This window comes from Rhincodon typus, chromosome 43 (assembly GCF_021869965.1).
Source record: "Rhincodon typus isolate 14 chromosome 43, sRhiTyp1.1, whole genome shotgun sequence".
NCBI classification, from domain to species: domain Eukaryota; kingdom Metazoa; phylum Chordata; class Chondrichthyes; order Orectolobiformes; family Rhincodontidae; genus Rhincodon; species Rhincodon typus.
The window spans coordinates 10478685-10498406 of record NC_063374.1 but is presented as its reverse complement, the minus strand read 5'-3'; the positions used below and the strand labels follow the sequence as shown (position 1 = coordinate 10498406).

Genomic DNA, 19722 nt, shown 5'->3' with positions numbered 1-19722 from the left:
CCCAAAACAAACCTTCCATATCAGACAGGGGATCATCTGCACGTCTGTCAACTTGGTCCACTGTCTCCGCTGCTCCCGATGTGGCATCCTCCGCATCGGTGAGACCAAGCACAGGCTCGGGGACTGTTTTGTGGAGCATCTGCACTGTATATGATAATCAACAACACCTTCTGGTTGCTAACCATTTGAACTCCCCTTCTCACTCCCTGGCTGACATGTCCATCCTGGGCCGCCTCCAGTGCCACAAAGATACCACACACAAACTGGAGGAGCAGCACCTCATATTCCACCTGGGGAGCCTACGGTCCAATGGCCTGAACATAGAATTCACCCGTTCTAAAATCTCTCCACCCCCGGCCTCATCCCACGTCCAAACCTCCCTCTCAACACCACCTCCCTGACCTGACACAACCTGTCCATCTTCTTTCTCACCAATCCGCCCCACCCTTTCCACCAACCCATCCCCACTACCCCCTGCCTGCATCTGCCTATTACCATCCCACCTACCTTCCCCCAGCCCCACTCTCCTCCCTCTACTTTTTTTCCCAGCTCCCTTCCCCCTCCCCAAGTCTGAAGAGGGGTCCCGACCCGAAACATTGACTCTGCTGCCTGGCCTGCTGTGTTCCTCCAGCTCCACACTGTGTTGACTCTGACTCCAGCATCTGCAGTTCTTACTGTCTCCAACCTCAAGAATTAATTTGAGTATGAGAGGTCTTTGAAGTTTGTTACAAGTAACTTCCTCCAGCCGGTACACCCCTCCCTATGTCTGTAATTTCCTCCAGCCGCTACACCGCCTCCCTATCTCGGCCAATGGCGGGGCGATGAAGATCTAGAGGTGTTTCAGGCTGCAATCGGAGGAATTCGTGGAATATGGTTGGCTGGCAGAGGTATTAGACGTAGGGAAGGATATGAGAGTTGGAGGTGAGGGTACATGAACTGATGGAGAGTTTGGTGGTAGGGAATGTAGCTGCAGACGCGTTTACCGAGTTAGGTAGGGGGTAGTGTACAGGACAAATCCATGGCGAATACTGAAAACAAAAACCCCCTCCCGAGCCTCTGTCTGTCATTGAGCATGAAATCAGAAGGCAGATGAGGTGAGTGTGTTGGAATATGTTTGCTTACCAGAGTTAAGAACATATGATCAAGGAACAAGAGTGGGTGACATGGCCCTTCAAGCCTGCTCTGCCACTCAATAAGACCATGCCTGAGATGATTTTAATCTCAACTCCAGAATCAAACTTTGCCTTAAAAATATTTAAAGATTCTGCAAGCTCTGTCCGTTAAGAACGGCAAATCCATACATCCTCTGAGAAAATGAATGTTTCTACATCTATTTTAAAAGTGCATCCCCATGTAATTAAACTGAGCCCTAGATCTGTATTCTCCCACAAGATGAAATATTCAACCAAGTTCCTCCTAGATCCTATGTTTTAATTATGTCATCCTGAACGCTTCTAAACTCCTGAGGGTACCCTTAATTCAGGAGGCAATTCACTCCTTCTAGATATTAGTTTAGTAAACTTTCTCTGAACTTCTTCCAATACGTTGACATCCTTCTGTATGTATGGAGACCATTACTGTACAAGATGCTCCAGATGTGATCTCACCAATGCACTGTATAACTGAAGATTAACTCCTTCCTCTTGCATTCAATTCCCCTCACAATCGATCATAACATTTTATTAGCTTTCCTGATTACCTGGTGTACCTTATTACTAATCTTCCATGATTCATGCTCTAGGACACCCAGATGCATCTCGGAGTTCTGCAACCTCTCACCATTTAGATAATATTTCTTCTTATTCTTTCTACAAAAACGGACAATTTCACACTTTTCCACGTTATACTCCATTTGTTAGATCTTTTCCCACTGACTTTACTTACCTTTTTCACAACTGAACTTTCTCCCCATCTTTGTATCATCAGAAAATTTAGCTACTGGACCTTCATCCACACAGTTGTATAACTTGTAAAGAGCTGAGGCCCAGCACTGACCCCTGTGGCACACGGCTCGTGACATCCTACCAGCCTGATAAAGACCCATGTGTTCCTGCTGTGTGTTTCCTGTTAACAAACCAATCTTCTATCCCTGTCCATGTGTTAGCCCCTACAGCGTCAGCTTCTACTCTTCACAATGACCTTTGATGTGGCACCACAGCAAATGCCTTCAGGAAATTGAAGTACGATACATCCACTAGATTCTCTTTATCTACAGCACTAGGCTTTTAACATTTTCCCCAGAGTATCCCACTCAGTCTGACCCCCCCAATCACAGTATCTGCGTGGGTGTCCCCTGGGTGCTCTGGTTTTTTCCCCACAGTCCAAAGATGTGCAGGTTAGGGTGGATTGGCCGTGCTAAATTGCCCATAGTGTCCAGGGATGTGCAGATTGTGGACTCAGTGGGCTGAATGGCCTGCTTCCACACTGTGGGGATTCTATGAAGGTCCTGGGGGCATGTCACCTGGCCGTTCCATCAGTCTACTTCCCCGGTATTTTTCGTGAGCTCCTCCCTCCCTTTCAATTCCTGATCTATAGCTGTTTCCGGGATACTACTTGTTAACAGAGCACAGATTCACATTCTCTTGTGTTGTCTGTTAATGTTATTAGTTGTTCCTTTCGGTTCATTGCAGGAACCGGTAACATTCCTGGGACAAATTGCGTGCGACAGCAATGGCAAGCTCAATGCAAAGTCAGTGATTTTGCAAGGAGACCTGAAACATTCGACAGGAATGCAAGTGCCAGTGGACCTGTCAGAACTGAAGGAGTTTTCCCTCTTTCCTGGACAGGTGGGTACAGCTGAGTAGCAGTGGAAGATTGACAAGATGTACTCAGTAAGTGAGCAGTGTGGAGCTTTGGTGTCCTACTGTTTTAAACGATGATGTAAACAGAAAAGTGAAGCCCCTCCTGGGCTAGGGGCAGCACTGAGTGAAATGCAGAGTAAAGCTCACTCTACTTTTTTTTTTAAAGAGAAAAGTAAAATTTCTTCAACTCTGGAGCTCAAAGGTCCCCTGACTCTCTTGAACTCGAAATAAAGTTCTGAAAATAAAAATGACTTTCCCTTGACTCTGTTCCCACCAAAACTCTTGGGGTAAGGACGACAAGGGGTCAAAATGCAGAGGGAAATTTCCTCTACCGATTAGAACTCGAACTAAAAATTAAAAAGCTTTGGTTTCCTATCCAGCTCTGTCCCTTACTGAACTCCAGGATGACTGTGATCGAGAAGGTTAGGTTGTGAAATCTGTTAAAATGAGCATTTATTGGTCACTTCTCTAATACGAATACACCGTGAAACCATGGACCCTTGCAAGAAGAGCACTACAAACAGCCTTTGAACCCCTTGTTTTGTACTATTTATGCAGCTCAATGTGAGACGACAGTGGCTTTAATGAAATAAATGGAGGATAGCCATGCAAGAATAATAATGCTTACATGGCTCTGTTTAGGAATAGGATAAGGATGGCTGCTGAGTAAAGAACTTGCCATTTCCCAGAGAATTTTGCAATATATTCAATGACCAGTTTGTATAAAAAAGCAGCTGATAGCATCCTGAAGCTGTCTGTAATTTACGACTTATCCCATAGCGTTATCAGCAGGCAGGAGCTGCATCATGCTGAGGAGGGACTGATATGTTTTCTGTTCCTTTCTTGTGCTAAAGCCATATCCTGCAGCCTGGCTGAGATCAGGCCACCCTCTGAGGGTTACCATATGCCCACTGATGAATCAGAGATTAATCGCTGTTGGATGAACACTGAAGGCAGTTGATAAATATTTTTCTGTTTGCCCTTTATTGGAGTGGTTGCTTTTTACTCGTTCATGGGATGTGAGCCTTGCTGCCTATGCTAACGTTTATTGCTCATCCCTAACTGCCCCCTGGGAAGGTGGTGGTATTGTAATGCTTATGTTAAAACAGCACACAGATTGTTTCCCATGGGTATGCTGATTCTGGGGCTGTCAATAATGGCAAACTGCTGTTTTCTGATTTTAGATTGTAGATGTCATTTTGTTGAGGATGAGCATTGCCTCCGGATTAACTTTCCCTCTGATTAATTCTCGTGCGTGTACAACATGTGCCAAAGTGTTGGACCTGACTCTGTTGGTATTTGCTTTCATCAGGTAGTGGCTGTGGAGGGAACAAACAGCACTGGTCGATGTATGGTGGCTTCCCGGCTCTATGAGGTCAGTCATTGAGCAGTGGGATGAGGGTACGAGTCTTTGAATGGGACGATACCGTCACACTCAGTGTTTAACCATCAGCTGTTGGGTTGCTGTTATTCCACTACAGACTGAATATAGAATATTCTTCATTGTCATGTGTACTCCATTGTAGAAGTACAGTGAACAGCCCTTACAATGTCTGCCTCTTGTGGCACCATCTTAGGTACAAGTACGTGGGTACAAATCTTGGATACAAAAGAGGAATTAAAAAGTAGTTGCATTACTTTACAGAGGTTTTAAAAAAGAATTAGAAATAAGACATTGTTAAAGGACTGACATTATAGTCAGGTAAAAAATTTCAAATATACATTACATTGTAACAGCTCAGCACAGGGCCTCTGCGCCAGACCCCAGTCCAACAGCTGTCCCTGCTGTGGGAAGGTGCCAGTTCAAACTAGGCCTCCTGCTTTTTGTGATAGATATATGGTTGACAGGGAGTGGAGGGAAGAATGCAGAGATAGAGACGATGCCTGGGCAGGGGCGTGTGTCTGTGGGAGGAGGGAGCTGTAGATGTGATTTCTTGCCCCCATCTTCCAGCCCGAATCCTGATTCAGGAAGGTGGTCAGTGCGATAAGAAGTAGGCAAAGGATTGCTGATTATAAGCCAGGAGAGAAATAAATGTTGAGTGGGTACTAACAGGAAGTGGCTTTTAGTTGAGAATGGGTTGGCTATGCTGGGAGAAGCCATGCAGAATGTTTGCAAGTGTAGTCAGCTTGGTCTGCAGCTTGCATTAAGGAGGAAGAGTGTAGAATGATAAAACAGATTTAAAACATTCTATGTGCTATCTGAGCACCTTTTTCCACTATTACCCACTCGGCGAATTCCCTTAGTTTTACGCTGTGCTGATAACTTGTTCTCTCTGTTGAATCATTTTTGGATGTGCCCCTTTTGCAGGGAGTGCCACTGCCTTTCTACAAACCAGAGGACACTCGTGAAGGTAAATGATGTACAAAACCATCACTACCATCTGTGTTCAAAATTCACTGTTCCATTGACCTACTTTACAACTGTGACTACACTTCAAGCAAAAGTACTTAACTTATTGAATTTGTTGTAAAGCACTTTGGAGCGTCCTGATGATGTGAAAGATGCTTTATAATTCTGTTATTTCTTTCCTCTAATTGACTTAGTTATAGAAATTGGACTTGCAAAATATTTGAGGGTGAAAATAGACGAGTTGAGACTGCTGTTGTGCTCCCCTCGAGTGTCCCAGCCCTCTTAACCTCCTGTTCCTTTCTCATTCATGTTAACCCAGCTTCCCCTTGACTGTATCAATACTATTCACCTTGACCCTTCCTTGTGAGAACATGTCACATCCCCACCCCGACAAACCGGGTGAGGAGGTTTTCCCAAATTTCTGAATGGATCTATTAGTGAGTGCCTTTTGGTTGCCCCCCTCCTCACTCTGGTTGTGGTCTCACCCACAATGGACAACATCATCTTTATGTCAGTCCTATTGATGCCCCCTTCTTCATTTTAAAGACGGGGTCGGCTCACCCATCGGCTTCTCTTAAATCTGTTCAATCTTTCCTGATCATTATAACCTCGACGTGGCCCTGGTGATTCGTGAGACAAATGATAGGTGCTCACTCAGTAACATTACACCATGTAATGTGTGATGTTTTAATCTCTGTAGAAAATCCCGACGTTCAGGCTTTGAGATGTGACTTTCTCAGCCAGTGCATGTCTGGGTGTGTGTTCCTTTCCTCATCTGACTGATTTATTGTAATTATTTAATGTGTGTCAGATGTGTGTGCTGATGGTGAGAGGAGAAGGGGAGGGGAGGGGAGGGTCCTGACATATGCACTTTAATGAGCTGTGAGTGATGCCCTCAGGTTTGGAGCAGCAGATGGTTCTTGTGGCCTGTGGACCCTACACCACCACAGACAGCATCACCTACCACCCTATGCTGGATCTGATAGATGTCATCAACAGGGACCAACCAGATGTCTGCATACTAGTAGGTACCCACTTCAGTTCTGCCTATTAATGTTGCTTTCTGAGTCGCATCCAATTCTGATCACTCACTCACTCCCTGTCATGCTTTGCGCGGTAGCCCTTGCTGGGTTAACCTGCAACTCACTTTGTTATACTGGGGACTGCTGGTCCTTCACGAGGTTTCTGTCCTTTTGTTCGGTAAGGGTTTGGTGTAATCTGGCACACGGACTGAAACACATCAGTGCTACTCGGCAACTAAAGCCTGAATCTCTCTCGATGATGATGTGAACAAAGAAAATCAAGTCCTCATGACACCGCCACCATCGGACACTCCTGGGATAGGGACAGCACTGGGTTAAATACAGAGTAAAGCTCACTATTTTTCTGTTTAAAAAGAATAAGTTTTATCGACTCTTTAGAACTTGAAACTAATTACTCCAAATCTTTTAAAATGGAAATCACAGTCCCTCCCCTCTGTCCCCATCAAACAGTCCTGGGATAAGGACAACAAGGGAGCAAAATGCAGAGTAAAACTCTCTACTTGTTTGTACTGAAGGTAAAGTTCCCTTGACACCGTCCCCATTAAACCCTCTTGTGATAAGAACATCAAGGGGCTAAAGTGCAAAGTCAACTTTTCCTCTACTCATATGAACTCAAAATAAACTTAAAATCCCCTCAGCTCTGTCCCAATCAAACCCTCTCGGACAGGGACAACAAGACGTTAGAATACAGTGGAAAATTCCTCCTAGTCACTTGGACTGAAAATAAAATTCCTCTTGCACTGTCCGCACCAATCATTTCTGGGGCAAACACAAATTTAAAAAATCAACCGGGAACTTATACAACAAAACAGAAACTTAATACATTAGAATCTCATTTCCTAGGCTGATAATATACTCCAGGCCTCACGGCTCCCACTGATCTCTACAAGGCCTCGACTGTTCCGGTGAGCACCACATGCTTCCTCTCCAGGGTCACCCAAGCATGGATGTAACCGCGAAAGAGGGGCACATAGCCCGGCCTGTTAATGGCCACTTTGGCCAGGCCAGGAGCAGAGCCATGACAAGGCCCTTAGACTGCCCCTCCCCACACTGGGTGCACATAGATCAGGAGGGTGGAGCTGAAGTGCAAACCAAAATTCAAAAAATTAAAGAAGGGCTGCAAAAGGACACATTTAACATAGAAGTGGGAAACTTTCTCCTTCAGGCCACAGAAACCTGAAATCTGGGCTGTCTATTACAACAGCCCATCCATCTGTAAAATCACCATCATTGTCAATATTTCTTCTTGTTTCCTTACAGCTGGGGCCGTTTGTGGATGTTAAACATCAGCAGATTGAGGTAAGGTTCTCTGTGCCATCTTCAACCATCAATCTCCTGTGATTGGAGGCAATTAACAAAAGAACTACAAGAGGATTATTTAGGATTTTTAATAGATCTATTATGGTTCTGCTGAACAAGTCACATCCCAGACTGAAATCTGGCTGGATAGATCATTTTTATTCAATGAGGTGGTCTCTCACTGAAACACGTGTTCTATGGTCCGATCTGATTTTAACAGTAAAACAGAAGTTTATTGTGCAGAAGGAAGGAAGATAAAACAAAGTAAACCAAGCTATATGCATATCATTATTCCTTTTCCCCACAACGCTTTCTGTGTAAAGGATTTTTTTTCAGATTGCATTTAACAGTCTTCACCAATTCCAGTCCTCTGTTGTGCTCACTGAGGTGTTAGCCCTGGCTTGATAAGAAGATCACATACTCTATCTGTCTCTCTCTTTATTCTCTCTGCTCACTCCCCTCTCTCTATATATATTCTGGCTCTCCCTTGCTCTCTCTCTCTCCCTCCCTCCCTTCTCACTCGACTCCTGAACAGTTCAGATTTGCACATCCTGCATATGTCTGCAGGAGTGTTCTGTTGTCAGTGGTGCTGACCCATCCAGGCATTGCGCTCTGTATGCAGCAGATGTGATGGGTTAAAGGACCATATTCTGTGCTGTAGATCTCTGTGGCTGTGCAGGGAGAGCACAGTTATTATAATCTGGTTTCCCATCTTGTCCTTTAAGTAAAGTGAGCTGAGGGTCGAGGAAGGAACTCTGACATGGTGCTTGAATGAGTGCTATTGCTGTAGCACTTCACATTGTTTTAATGTTTTTAATCCTAGAACTGCCAGCTGACAGTGACCTACCAAGAGGTTTTTAAACAGTGCATGAAGGGAATCGTGGAAGGAACGAGGGGGTATGTTTCTGCACTACCTCCATATAATCAGTACGCTTGTGTTTATTCTTTCACGGCACGTGGGTGTCACTGGCTAGGCTGGCATTGACTGCTCTTCTTTCATTGCCCTGGGGAAGATGGTGATAAATTGCTGCCTTGCACCACTGCAGTCCATGGGGTGTAGGGGCACCCTTAATGTTGTTAGGGAGGGAATTCCAGGTTTTTCACCTAGAGATCTTGAACAAATAGCGAAATATTTCCAAGTCAGGATGGTTTCGGGATTGGAGGAAAGATTGCAGGGGTGGTGTCCCGATGTAGCTTGTCCTTCTCGATGGTAAACAATCTGAGTTTGGAATGTGCTGTCAAAGGAATCTTGAGTTGCTGAAGTGCACTTTTTATGGCCATCTGTCTGCCCCTTTTCACTTGGGGAGACTGCTGCACTTCAGTTACTGCATCTTTCAGGTTGTTCGCTAACTCCTCTTCCTCTTACTGCCTGCCATCACACATTGATAATCAGCCTGCTTAGCCACCTTCCATGTGGCCACAAAGTCCTGACATTGAGAGCTTCTGATCTAGATGTTGGGAGACTGCTGCTATACCCTAAGACCATTTCTCTTCAAAGGTACCCTGGTTTTGTCATTGTTTGCCCACTAAGACACTGGCATGATAAACAGCCTGGGTTTGGTCTGTGTGGGACGTATCATTTGACGTCTTTCTTTTGAGCCATCATGTAAATAAGACCCTACTCTGACCTGGTAGTGTCTCCCCACTGCAAGTACAGAGCTATAACATACCAGTTGGATTCCGTGAGGGGATAACAATATGACACGTAGATTATAAAGTGGACAACTGTGAGGTTACTTGCTTTGCTTGCAAGAATAGGAAAGCAGAAGTTTTATAGGAAAAGATATGAAATTTGTTGATGTTCAGGGACACTTGTGTGTACTTGTACAAGCAGCAGAGTTAGTGTACAGGTGCAGCAAACAATTCAGAAAGCAAATAATATGCTGACCTTTATTGCAAGAGAATTGGAGTACAAGAAATAAAACAGTCTTGTTACAATTCTAGAAGGGCTTGGCGAAACTACACCTGGAACATTCTGTGCAGTTTTGGTCTCCATGTTTAAGGAAGGATATATGTTGGAGGCAATACAGTGAAGGTTCACTAGATTGGCCCCTGGGATGAAGCGGGGTTGTCCTTTGAGAAGCTGAGTAAATTTTCTGAAGAAGGGTCCAGACCCGAAACATCAGCTTTCCTGCTCCTCTGATGCTGCCTGGCCTGCTGTGTTCATCCAGCTCTACACCTTGTTATCTCAGATTCTCCAGCATCGGCAGTTCCTACTATCGCTGAGTAAATTGGGTTGACATTCTGTGGTGTTGAGAAGCATGAGAGGTGGCCTCCAAAATATTCAAGATTATGAAGGGACTTGACAGGATAGACATGGGGGAGGTTGTTTCCCAAGAGCTGAGGAATTTAAGATAGAGGGCTGGTCTCAGTATATCATTCAGATCATAGAAACGTAGAAGCTAGGAGCAGGAAGAGGCCATTCAGCCCTTCGAGCCTGCTCTGTCATTCTTCGCGATCATGGCTGATCATCCAACTCAATAGCCTAATCCTGCTTTCTCCCCATAACCTTTGATCCCATTCGCCCCAAGTGCTATATCTAGTCACCTCTTGAACACATTGAATATTTTGGCATCAACTCCTTCCTGTGGTAATGAATTCCACAGGCTCTCCACTCTTTGGGTGAGGAAATGTCTCCTCATCTCTATCCTAAATTGCCGACCCTGAATCCTGTGACCCTGGTTCTGGACACACCCACCATCGAGAACATCCTCCCTGCATCTACCCTGTCTAGTCCTGTTTGACTTTTATAAGTCTGAGATTACCCCTTATTCATGTGAACTCCAGCGAAAACAATTCCAACCTAGTCACTCTGTCCTCATACTTCAGACCCGCCATCCCCAGAATCAGCCTGGTAAACCTACGCTGTACTCCCTCGAGTGTAAGAACATCCTTCCTCGGAAAAGGCAAACAAAACTGCACACAATATTCCAGGTATGGTCTCACCAAGGCCCTGTACAGCTGTAACAAGACAACACTGCTCCTGTACTCAAAACCTCTCTCAATGCACACCAACATACCATTTGCCTTCTTTACCGCCTGCTGCACCTGCACGCTTACCTTCAGCAACTGGTGCACAGCTCCCGCTGCACCCTCCTCTCTCCCAATTTACAGCCATTCAGGTAGTAATCTGCCTTCTTGTTTTTGCTTCCAAAGTGAATAACCTCACATTTATCCAAATTTTACTGCATCTGCCATGGATTTGCCCACTCACCCAACCTGTTGAGGTCATGCTGAAGGATCTCTGCATCCTCGTCACAATTCACTCTCCCACCCAACTTGGTATCATCTGCAATCTTGGAGATGTTACATTTTGTTCCCTCATCCAAATCATTAGTATATATTGTGAATAGCTGGGGTCCCAGCACCGAACCCTGTGGCACCCCCACTAGTTATTGCCTGCCAATTTGAAAAGGACTCATTAATTCCTACTCTCTGTTTCCTGTCTGCCAATCAGTTTCCTATCCATCTCAATACACTTCCGCCAATCCCATGCGCTTTAATCTTGCACATTAGTCTCTTATGTGGGACTTTGTCAAACGCTTTCTGAAAGTCCAAATATACTACATCGACTGGCTCCCCCTTATCAACTCTACTCGTTGCATCTTCATAGAATTTCCGTTGATTTGTCAAGCATGATTTCCCCTTCACAAATCCATGCTGACTCTATCTGATCCTGCCACTGCTTTCTAAATGCACTGCTATAAAATCCTTGATAATGGATTGTGAGAATTTTCCCCAGTACCAATGTTAGGCTTACTGGTCTATAATTCCCTGTTTTCTGTCTACCTCCCTTTTTGCATACTGGAGTGACATTAGCTACCCTCCAATCTGCAGGGACTGTTCCAGAGTCTGTAGAATCCTGGAAGATGGCCACCAATCCATCCACTATTTCTAGAGCTACTTCCTTAAGTACTCTGGGATGTAGATTATCAGGCCCTGGGGATTTATTGGCCTTCAATCCCAACAATTTTCCCAGCATGATTTCTGTACTAATATTGATCTCCCTCCATTCTTCCCTCTAACTAAATCTTGCATCCTCCAGCAATTCTGGTATTTGTTTTGTGTTCTCTTTTGTGAAGACAGAGCCAAAGTATGTATTCAATACTTCAGCCATTTCTTTGTCCTCTTATACGTTCCTCTGTTTGTCTGTAGGGGACCTACATTTGTCTTTACCTATCTCTGTCTCTTCACCTACCTATAGAAACTCTTAACATCAGTCTTTATGCTCCCTGCAAACTTACTTTCGTACACTTTTCCCTTTCTTAATCAATCCCTTGGTCCTGTTTTGAATTCTAAACTGCTCCGAAACCTCAGATTTATTATTTTTCTTGGCCAATCCAAATGCTTCTTCCTTGGATTGAATACTATCTTTTATTTCCTTTGTAAACCATAGATTGGCTGCCTTGCCCATTTTACCTTTGCGGCAGGCAGGAATAAACGGTTGTTGCAGATTCCCCTATGTATTTTTTGAATGTTTGCCAATGCCTATCCACTGTCATCCCTTTAAGTAACTCTCCCCATTCTATCCAGGCCAACTCACGCCTCATATCCTCATAGTTTCCTTTATCAAGGTTCAGCACCCTAGTCTCCGAATCAACTACCTCACTCTCCACCTCGATAATAAATCCTATCGTGTTATGGTCGCTCATCCCCCCAATGGTCTCTCACATCTAGATTGGCACTGATTCCCTTCTCATTACACAGTACCCAATCTAAGATGACCTGCTCTCTAGTTGGCTCCTCCACCTATTGGTCATGAAAACCATGTCGTATACAATCTAGGAATTTCTCCTCTGCGGCGTTGTGGCTAATTTGATTTGTCCAATCTGTGTGCAGGTTAAAATCACACATGATCACCAACATTCCCTAGTCACGTGCATCTCTAATTTCATGTTTACTGCAATTCTTGACATCACCACTGCAGGTTAGGGGTCTGTACATGACACCTACTAATGTTTTTTGCCCCTTGGTATTTCTTTTTTGCTCCTTGTTGTTTCAGATCAGGTCAGACTGAGGTAAGAAATTTCTTCACTCAGATCCTGATAAATCTTTGGAATTCTCTGCCCTAGAGGGCTGTGGAGTCTCCATCATTGAACATGTTTAAGGCCTGTTTAGTAGATTTTTTCATCTCCGTGAATTGACAGAAAGTGGAGTTCTACCCCATAATCAGCTGTGATCTCTTTTAGATGACCGAGTGAACTTGAGAGGCCAAACACTCTTATCCTCCTGTTTCTTGTGTTCTTCTATGATCTGTGTCAGAGTCTCATTTCTCCAGTACCCCAGTTTTGATCCCTCCTCTCCTGGGTATGTTAGTCCCTTCAGCCCCATTATCAACATCCTGGGAGTTACCATTGACCAGAAATTCAACTGGACTCACCACATGAGAACACAAGAGCAGGTCAGAGCTAGGAATTCTGCAGTGAGTAACTCACCTCCTGACTCCCCAAAGCCTGTCCAGCATCGACGACAACAACAAAAACAGAAGTTGCTGGAAAAGCTCAGCAGGTCTGGCAGCACTTGTGAAGAAAAGTCAGAGTGAACGTTTCGAGACTGGTGACCCTTCCTCGGCCCCTGTCCCACCATCTACAAGGCACAAGTCAGGAGTGTGATGGAATACTCCCCACTTGCCCCTGGATGCAGCAGCACTCGGGTTGTGCAGCCGGGTTGACTGGCACCACGTCCACAAGCTTCCACCCCCCACACCACCACCACCAGCGACGCTCAGTGGCAGCAATGTGTACCGTCTACAAGATGTACTGTGGAAATTCACCAAAGATCTTCAGACAGCACCTTCCAAACTCTCAACCACTTCCATCTCGAAGGACAAGAGCAGCAGTTATGTGGGAACAACACCCCCTGCAAGATTCCCTCCAGGCCACTCACTATAGTAATATTTCACCGTTCATTTAGTGTCGCTGTGTGGAAATTGTGGAACTCCCTCCCTAATGGCATTGTGGGCGGCCCTACGCCACACGGACTGCAGTGGTTCAGGAAGGCACCTTCCCTGGGACAATGGGGCAGTGGGTATGAGGAGCGATCAGTCATTGACCAGCCAGTGACACTCACACCCTGTGAAAGAAAATACCTCTTAATCTCTCCTCTTTTACCTGGGTAGCTAACCCTGGCTGATTACACTTCGTCAGTATATTGCAGTGACTGGCAGCATTGAATATTACTCTCTAAATTCTAATTGTTACTACTTCAGTTACAGTGGGAGGCTGGCTGCTTCCTTTCAGTTTTGTTGCCAATCAAAGTCTGAAAAATGCTATTGCAGTGTATAATGCATTAGAAATTGCAGCATTTGGGCTGTGTAAATGGGTTGGGAGATGAGGTGGTAGAACTTAAGAACAAACTCTTACTTCTGGTAGCTTGTCCCTCTAAATGCATGGTTTCTGTTCAGCTCAGGGTCACATCTTGTGGTCGTACCATCACTGAGGGATGTTCACCACGATTTTGTATATCCTCAGGCGCCGTTCTACTGCTTTGAGCCGTCTAAAGAAGACAAGGAGGTATTTCACCTTTCAGTGATCTTTCTCTGCATCTGCCCGTAAACCCTTTGGCTGGAACGTTAATTCTGAACTTTCTAATCCAGTTTATTTATGGGTGATAGGGCTGGAATTTTATCAATTGTTTTCTAGTTACTCTGACCGCAGTTTGATACAAACCAGGCCATTTCAGGGAGAGGTTAAGAGTCAACCACATTGCTCTGTATCTGGAGTTCATATGGGCCTGACCAGGGAAGGGCAACAGATTTCCTTCCCTAAAGTACACAGATTTTTACAACAATCAACCGTGGTTACACTGGTCACCATTAGACCTAGTTTTTAACTCCAGATTATTACTGAACTCAAATTTCACCATCTAATGTAGCCCCAGAACACAGGTCTGGGGTTCTGGATTACCTGTCCAGTGATGTTACCACCACACTCCCAGCATCCCCAGAGATCCTGAGTTCAACTCCCACCGTGGCCTGATTGAGAATTCCAAACAAGTTAATTTGCAAACTGGAGTGTTTTTAAAGAAAAAACTTGGGTCAGTAAAAATGTCAAGGAGGCTGCTGATTCCAGTTCAAAACCAAACAGGCTCATCAACGGAAATCCGCTGTCCTTATACAGTATAGGTGACTCCAGTCTCAGGCCAATGTGGCGCATTGGGCCAGGCAGTAAATTCTGGCCTTGCCTGTGACGACTGGGGAAAGGAATGTCACGACTACACTGACCTGATTGGTCCAGTATGTTGAGGGAGGGGAAAAAATCCAGCCCATGTTAGAACATGGAACAGTGCAGCACAGTACAGGCCCTTCGGCCCACGATGTTGTGCTGAACTTTTACCCTAAACCTAAGGTCTATCTAACCTCCACCCCTACCTTATAATATCATCCATATGCCTATCTAATAGCGACTTAAATGCCCCTAATGAGGCCGACTCCACTACCCTCTCTGGCAATGCATTCCACATCCCGACCACTCTGAGTAAAGAACCTACCTCTGACGTCTCCCCTATATCTACCTCCATGCACTTTAAAACTATGCCCCCTCGTAATAGCTACCTCCAACCTAGGAAAAAGTCTCTGGCTATCCACTCTATCTGTATCTTTGATCATTTTGTACACCTCTATCAAGTCTCCTCTCATCCTTCGTTGTTCTAAAGAGAAAAGCCCCAGCTTTCCTTGTAAGACCTTCCCTCCATTCCAAGCAACATCCTGGTAAATCTCCTCTGCACCTTTTCCAACGCTTCCACATCTTTCTTATAATGAGGCGACCAGAACCGGACACAATACTCCAGATGTGGCCAAACCAGGCTTTTGTATAGCTGGAGCATAACTTCACGGCTCTTGAACTCAATCCCTCTATTATCTCAATCCCTCTAATGCCCAGAGAGGTAGTGGAGAACAGCTACCAGGAGCACATTGTACAATAAACAGCATCGATCCTCTGGACTACAGTCTGTGGAGTCTTAAATCACCTTGCAGCTGGAGCAGTGTTTATCACCGATCCAGTGTACTGAGATCTGGAGCTGCTGTTTACTCTGGCAGATAGTATGATATAGGCAGGTATCTCTCAAAGCAACCTTCTGCTCCAAAGCTTTTACTATGTTAAAGGTGCTGTTTAAAGCAGATTGCGTTTGTTTGTATGTTTTCCTCCTTTTTAAAGTAACAAAAGCCTCATTGCTGTGAATAATCAGCACTTAAGGTACTGGCCTGAGATATAGCAATTGAGCTATTAGGGTCTTCACACCAAGAGGGATTTACAAGCTGACTCTTGTTGAGGATCCCTCCGGGAATCCTTAAACAGTAGCCTGAAAGCAGCATAGTTGATCATCATTAACTCCTCAGTAATAATGTCCGTCATGAGTTAGAGGCTTGTTTTCATGTGCACAACATGCCCATTTTGTTCATTTTTATCTTCATTCTGTGTTCCAACAGCTAGTGTGATCTGGCTCCCACCACTTATCCTTCTGGACTCGGTTTTATACCCCCTGGGTTCCAGAGGTGAAAGGTCAGCATCTGGTCTGTTGCCCATCCTCCTTCCTCATCCGGGTCTTGTTTTACTCCCTCATAGTTGACCCACACTAAGACTGGCTGAGGGATGGGAGCGCTGACAGTGGAAGCCAGGCTTTCTGTTTAAATGGAGTCTCAGTTTAAAGACTGATCAGCAGAGTGACCCCCTCGTACTGCAGAGCGCTCAATTCATTTATTGCTCCTGTAAATCTGGCTGTAAATCTTCAGTGGCTGCTGGTTGGGAGGAGGTAGCTAAGTCCTTTCTCCTGACTTATCCCTATTCTAATCCTGCATGGCAGGTTATGACCTGCTCCCGAGACCTCTGATCACTCTGTGGAAGGTAACCTGGCCCGATCTTCAGGAATAGATCATCTGAGCAATGGTTCATCCAAGATGCAAACTATAATTCCCTCTTGTTCCTGTACACAGCCCCAGCGCTTAGATAGTAATCACAAAAGGACTCCATTTGGGCCATTATCTTTGTGCTGGCTCTGAAAAATGGAATTAAATCCACTCTCCCCTACTCTTTGCCTATAGCCCTGTGTAATAATGCCTATAGAGAGGCAAATATTGGCCCTCAGAGACTGGGAGAAACCAGCTGCTCCTTTTCTTTCTTGAAGCACTGCAGTAGATATTTTACATCCACCAGAGAAGAGATTTAACTCAACTGTTCATGTAAAAGTTGGCATCTCTGGCAGCATGCTGTGCCACTCCCTTGGCCAGCATGGCGCACCCTCTGTGCCATCCCACCCTGGGGGCGGTGCGGTGTTCCCTCAGCATTGTGTGGGAGTGTCACCCTGGAGTTTGGTGCTCTAATCAGTGGTGTGGACCTTGATCTCCTAAACTCGTGACTCCAGTGAGACTGTTTCCAACTGAACCACAGCTGACCCTCTGTTTTGTCCTCTATATCTGGGTGCACTCAATCTCTTCAAAATCTTCCATTAGCTTTGAAGATCCATATCATAATTCCAGATGCAAGGATGGTTGCTAGGAGAAGAGTGAAGATAATAGAATGTTGTGCTAATTGAGGTGATGGGTAAATATTAGGGGGAAATCTTTGCAGAAGAGTTAGATTTTAAGGGTTCACATTTTATGATTCAATCTAGCCTTGGGTATGACTAATGGGGTAAGTGTCAGGGTGGGCTGGGGGTGTGGCTGAATAATTGTACACTGTATTAGGTGCCAGTACCTTGAGGACAGGAAAGATTACTATAGAAGCAGTGAGTGTAGCAGTGAAAATCTTGATCCGTCTTATGTATTTGCCTTTCTGACAGCGTGTCCATTTCGTTTCTGATCCGTGCACATTGAACATCAACGACGTGGTCTTTGGTATGACTTCAACTGATGTTCTCTTTCATATGGGAGCAGAGGAGATTAACAGGTAAGTGTGCAGCAAGTTGCATTATTTGCAGAGAAGCTGGCAGTGTTCTGCAGAATCCCTTCGGATGTATTGTTGAGATATACTTACCTTCTCTTTGTTCTCTCTCGACTTAATTCCTCCCAAGTTGCAATTGAATTAAACATAAACTCTGCTCCTGAGCTGCACCAAGTCTCGTTCACCTGTGGTCCTCACAGTCTAGCAGCATCTTAATTTTTGAAAAGATTTTTAAAACCCTGTTTTCGATTCCTTCCGTGCCCTCACCACCACCAGCATTATCCCCAGGACACTCCGTAATCCTCTCATTGGGAGGCAAGGGAGTTGAGGATTATGAGGTGCAGTCAGGACAATGAGCCTGAAGCCATTATCAGATCAGTCAAGGTCTTATTAAATGGTGGAGCAGTACGAGGGGCCTACTGCTGCTGCTGAGTCCTATGTTCCTAACATTTGGCACCTTCTTATTGTCATTATTCTGTCATTGGTAGCTGTGCCGTCTGCCTCCTCAGCCCCATTATCTGAAATTCTCTGTCTGCTCTCCCTCCATCTTTCTTCAAGTTGCTCTTCAAAACACGTACCTTCTTCCCAAGATAGTAGGATCTGCAGATGCTGGAGAATCTTTTTTTTCCTGAAGAGGGGTCTAGGCCTGAAACGTCAGCCTTCCTGCTCCTCTGATGCTGCTTGGCCTGCTGTGTTCATCCAGCTCTACACCTTGTTACCTCTACCTTCTTCCCAATCTTTGCCTCGGTTTCAAACGTTGTCTGATGTGGCTTGTTTGAAGAGTGTTTGGGAGACTTCACAGCGCAAAAGAGGCTGTACAGATGTTACTGATTAGTGGATGAACAGTCATGGTTGCCTTGAAGATGTAGGGAGGATTCCGAGTGATTTGTGATGTATAACGTGTGGCTGAACGGCAGATTACACGTCCTGGCCAGGAGTCCATGATGACAGCTCATCAGCTTGATGAGGAAGAAGTTTCTTTATTCATTCATGACTTGTGGGCATCGCTGGCTAGGACAACGTTTATTGCCTGTCCCTAATAGCTAAGAGGATGTTTAAGAGTTGCTGAGGTTGATGTGGAGTCACGTGTAGGCCAAACTGTGTTAGGGCAGTAGATTTCCTTCCCAAAAGTGAACCAGATGAGTTTTTGCAACAGTTGGTAGTGGCTACCATTGCCATGGTCACCATTAGGTGAGTTTTTAATTCCAGATCTTTATTAATTTCAAATTACCCTTTCTGCTAGGGTAAATCCATGGCCCCAGAACATAAACAACAGAACCAAAAACCAAAGTTGCTGGAAAAGCTCAGCAAGTCTGGCACCATCTGTGGAGAGAAATCCGAGTTAATGTCTCGGGTCACGTGACCCACAGATGCTGCCAGACCTGCTGAACTTTTCCAGCAATTTCTGTTTCTTTTTCTGATTTACAGCATCTGCAGTCCTTTCAGTTTTCCCTAGAACATTATCCAGGCAGTTCTGGATTACCAGCCCACTGGTATTACCACCATGCCACTGTCATCCCCAGTTCAAAGCAACTTTTTTGCCACACGTTTTGTTTGAAGCAGGGACTGTAGTAATCTTAAGGAAAATACAGTGCATATTTGCAGCAAATCAAGATACGGAGCGCTGGTGCGAGAGCAGACTGATGGGATAAATTTTGGATTGCTTCATCAATGTGCTGGCGCAGGAATGATGGGCTGAATGTCTCCACCTTTATCCCGAGTTTCCCTGTGAAGGATGTAATTATCTTATCATAGCGTTGGCCATGGTCACTGGGTGGTACACAACGACAATGGTGTTGAGGGAGATGTTTCATGGGGCCACCTTGTGGTGAAAACCTGAACAGCTGCTGTGTGACACTTCACAAAGTGAGACTTAAGGGGCATGATTGATGTAGCAAGTTAACATGTGGCACTTGGTACAGTGTCAGCACTAATAATCCTGGAGAATTACGAGAATTATGAGCAAGAATTTTAATGTCTGTCTGTGTTTCAGAATAAAGGGAGAGCCATGTAACTTTGTCAAATGTCTATTTGCAGTATCTTACTCCCAAGAAATCAGGAAGTTTGGACAAGTAGGACTTTTCCCCTCTTAATCCATTTTGACTGCAGTTTACAATTCAGGGCTGCTCCCCACATCTCCCCTCTCTCACGTTCTTTCATTTCTCTCTCTGACTGTCTTCTGTCTCTTCCCCGATCCCGGCTGCTGTCTGTCTGTCTCTGACTTTTTCTCTCTCCACCCACCCCCCACCACCACCCGCTCTGCTCCTCGCCTTCCCCCCCCCCGTCACCCGCTCTGCTCCTCGCCCTACCCCCACGCCGTCACCCACTCTGCTCCTCGTCCTCCCCCCCCT

The 19722-nt window shown here is 45.2% G+C and overlaps 1 protein-coding gene across 3 annotated transcripts in view; it reads left to right on the top strand.

The window, feature by feature from the left end:
• Nucleotides 1–19722, top strand: part of pola2 (polymerase (DNA directed), alpha 2) — a 42607-nt gene that overhangs the window by 9197 nt on the left and 13688 nt on the right. For 2 of the 3 annotated variants that reach the window (XR_007266038.1, XM_048619743.1), the window contains exons 7-14: nt 2631–2786; nt 4114–4176; nt 5110–5152; nt 6051–6175; nt 7455–7493; nt 8317–8390; nt 13897–14005; nt 17271–17377. Coding sequence is in view for 2 of the 3 variants with exons in the window: in XM_048619743.1 (XP_048475700.1) it covers nt 2631–2786; nt 4114–4176; nt 5110–5152; nt 6051–6175; nt 7455–7493; nt 8317–8390; nt 13897–14005; nt 17271–17377 (716 nt within the window). In the remaining variant the exon portion in view is untranslated. The remainder of the gene's footprint in view (nt 1–2630; nt 2787–4113; nt 4177–5109; nt 5153–6050; nt 6176–7454; nt 7494–8316; nt 8391–13896; nt 14006–17270; nt 17378–19722) is intronic. The other variant, XM_048619744.1, reaches the window with a different exon arrangement.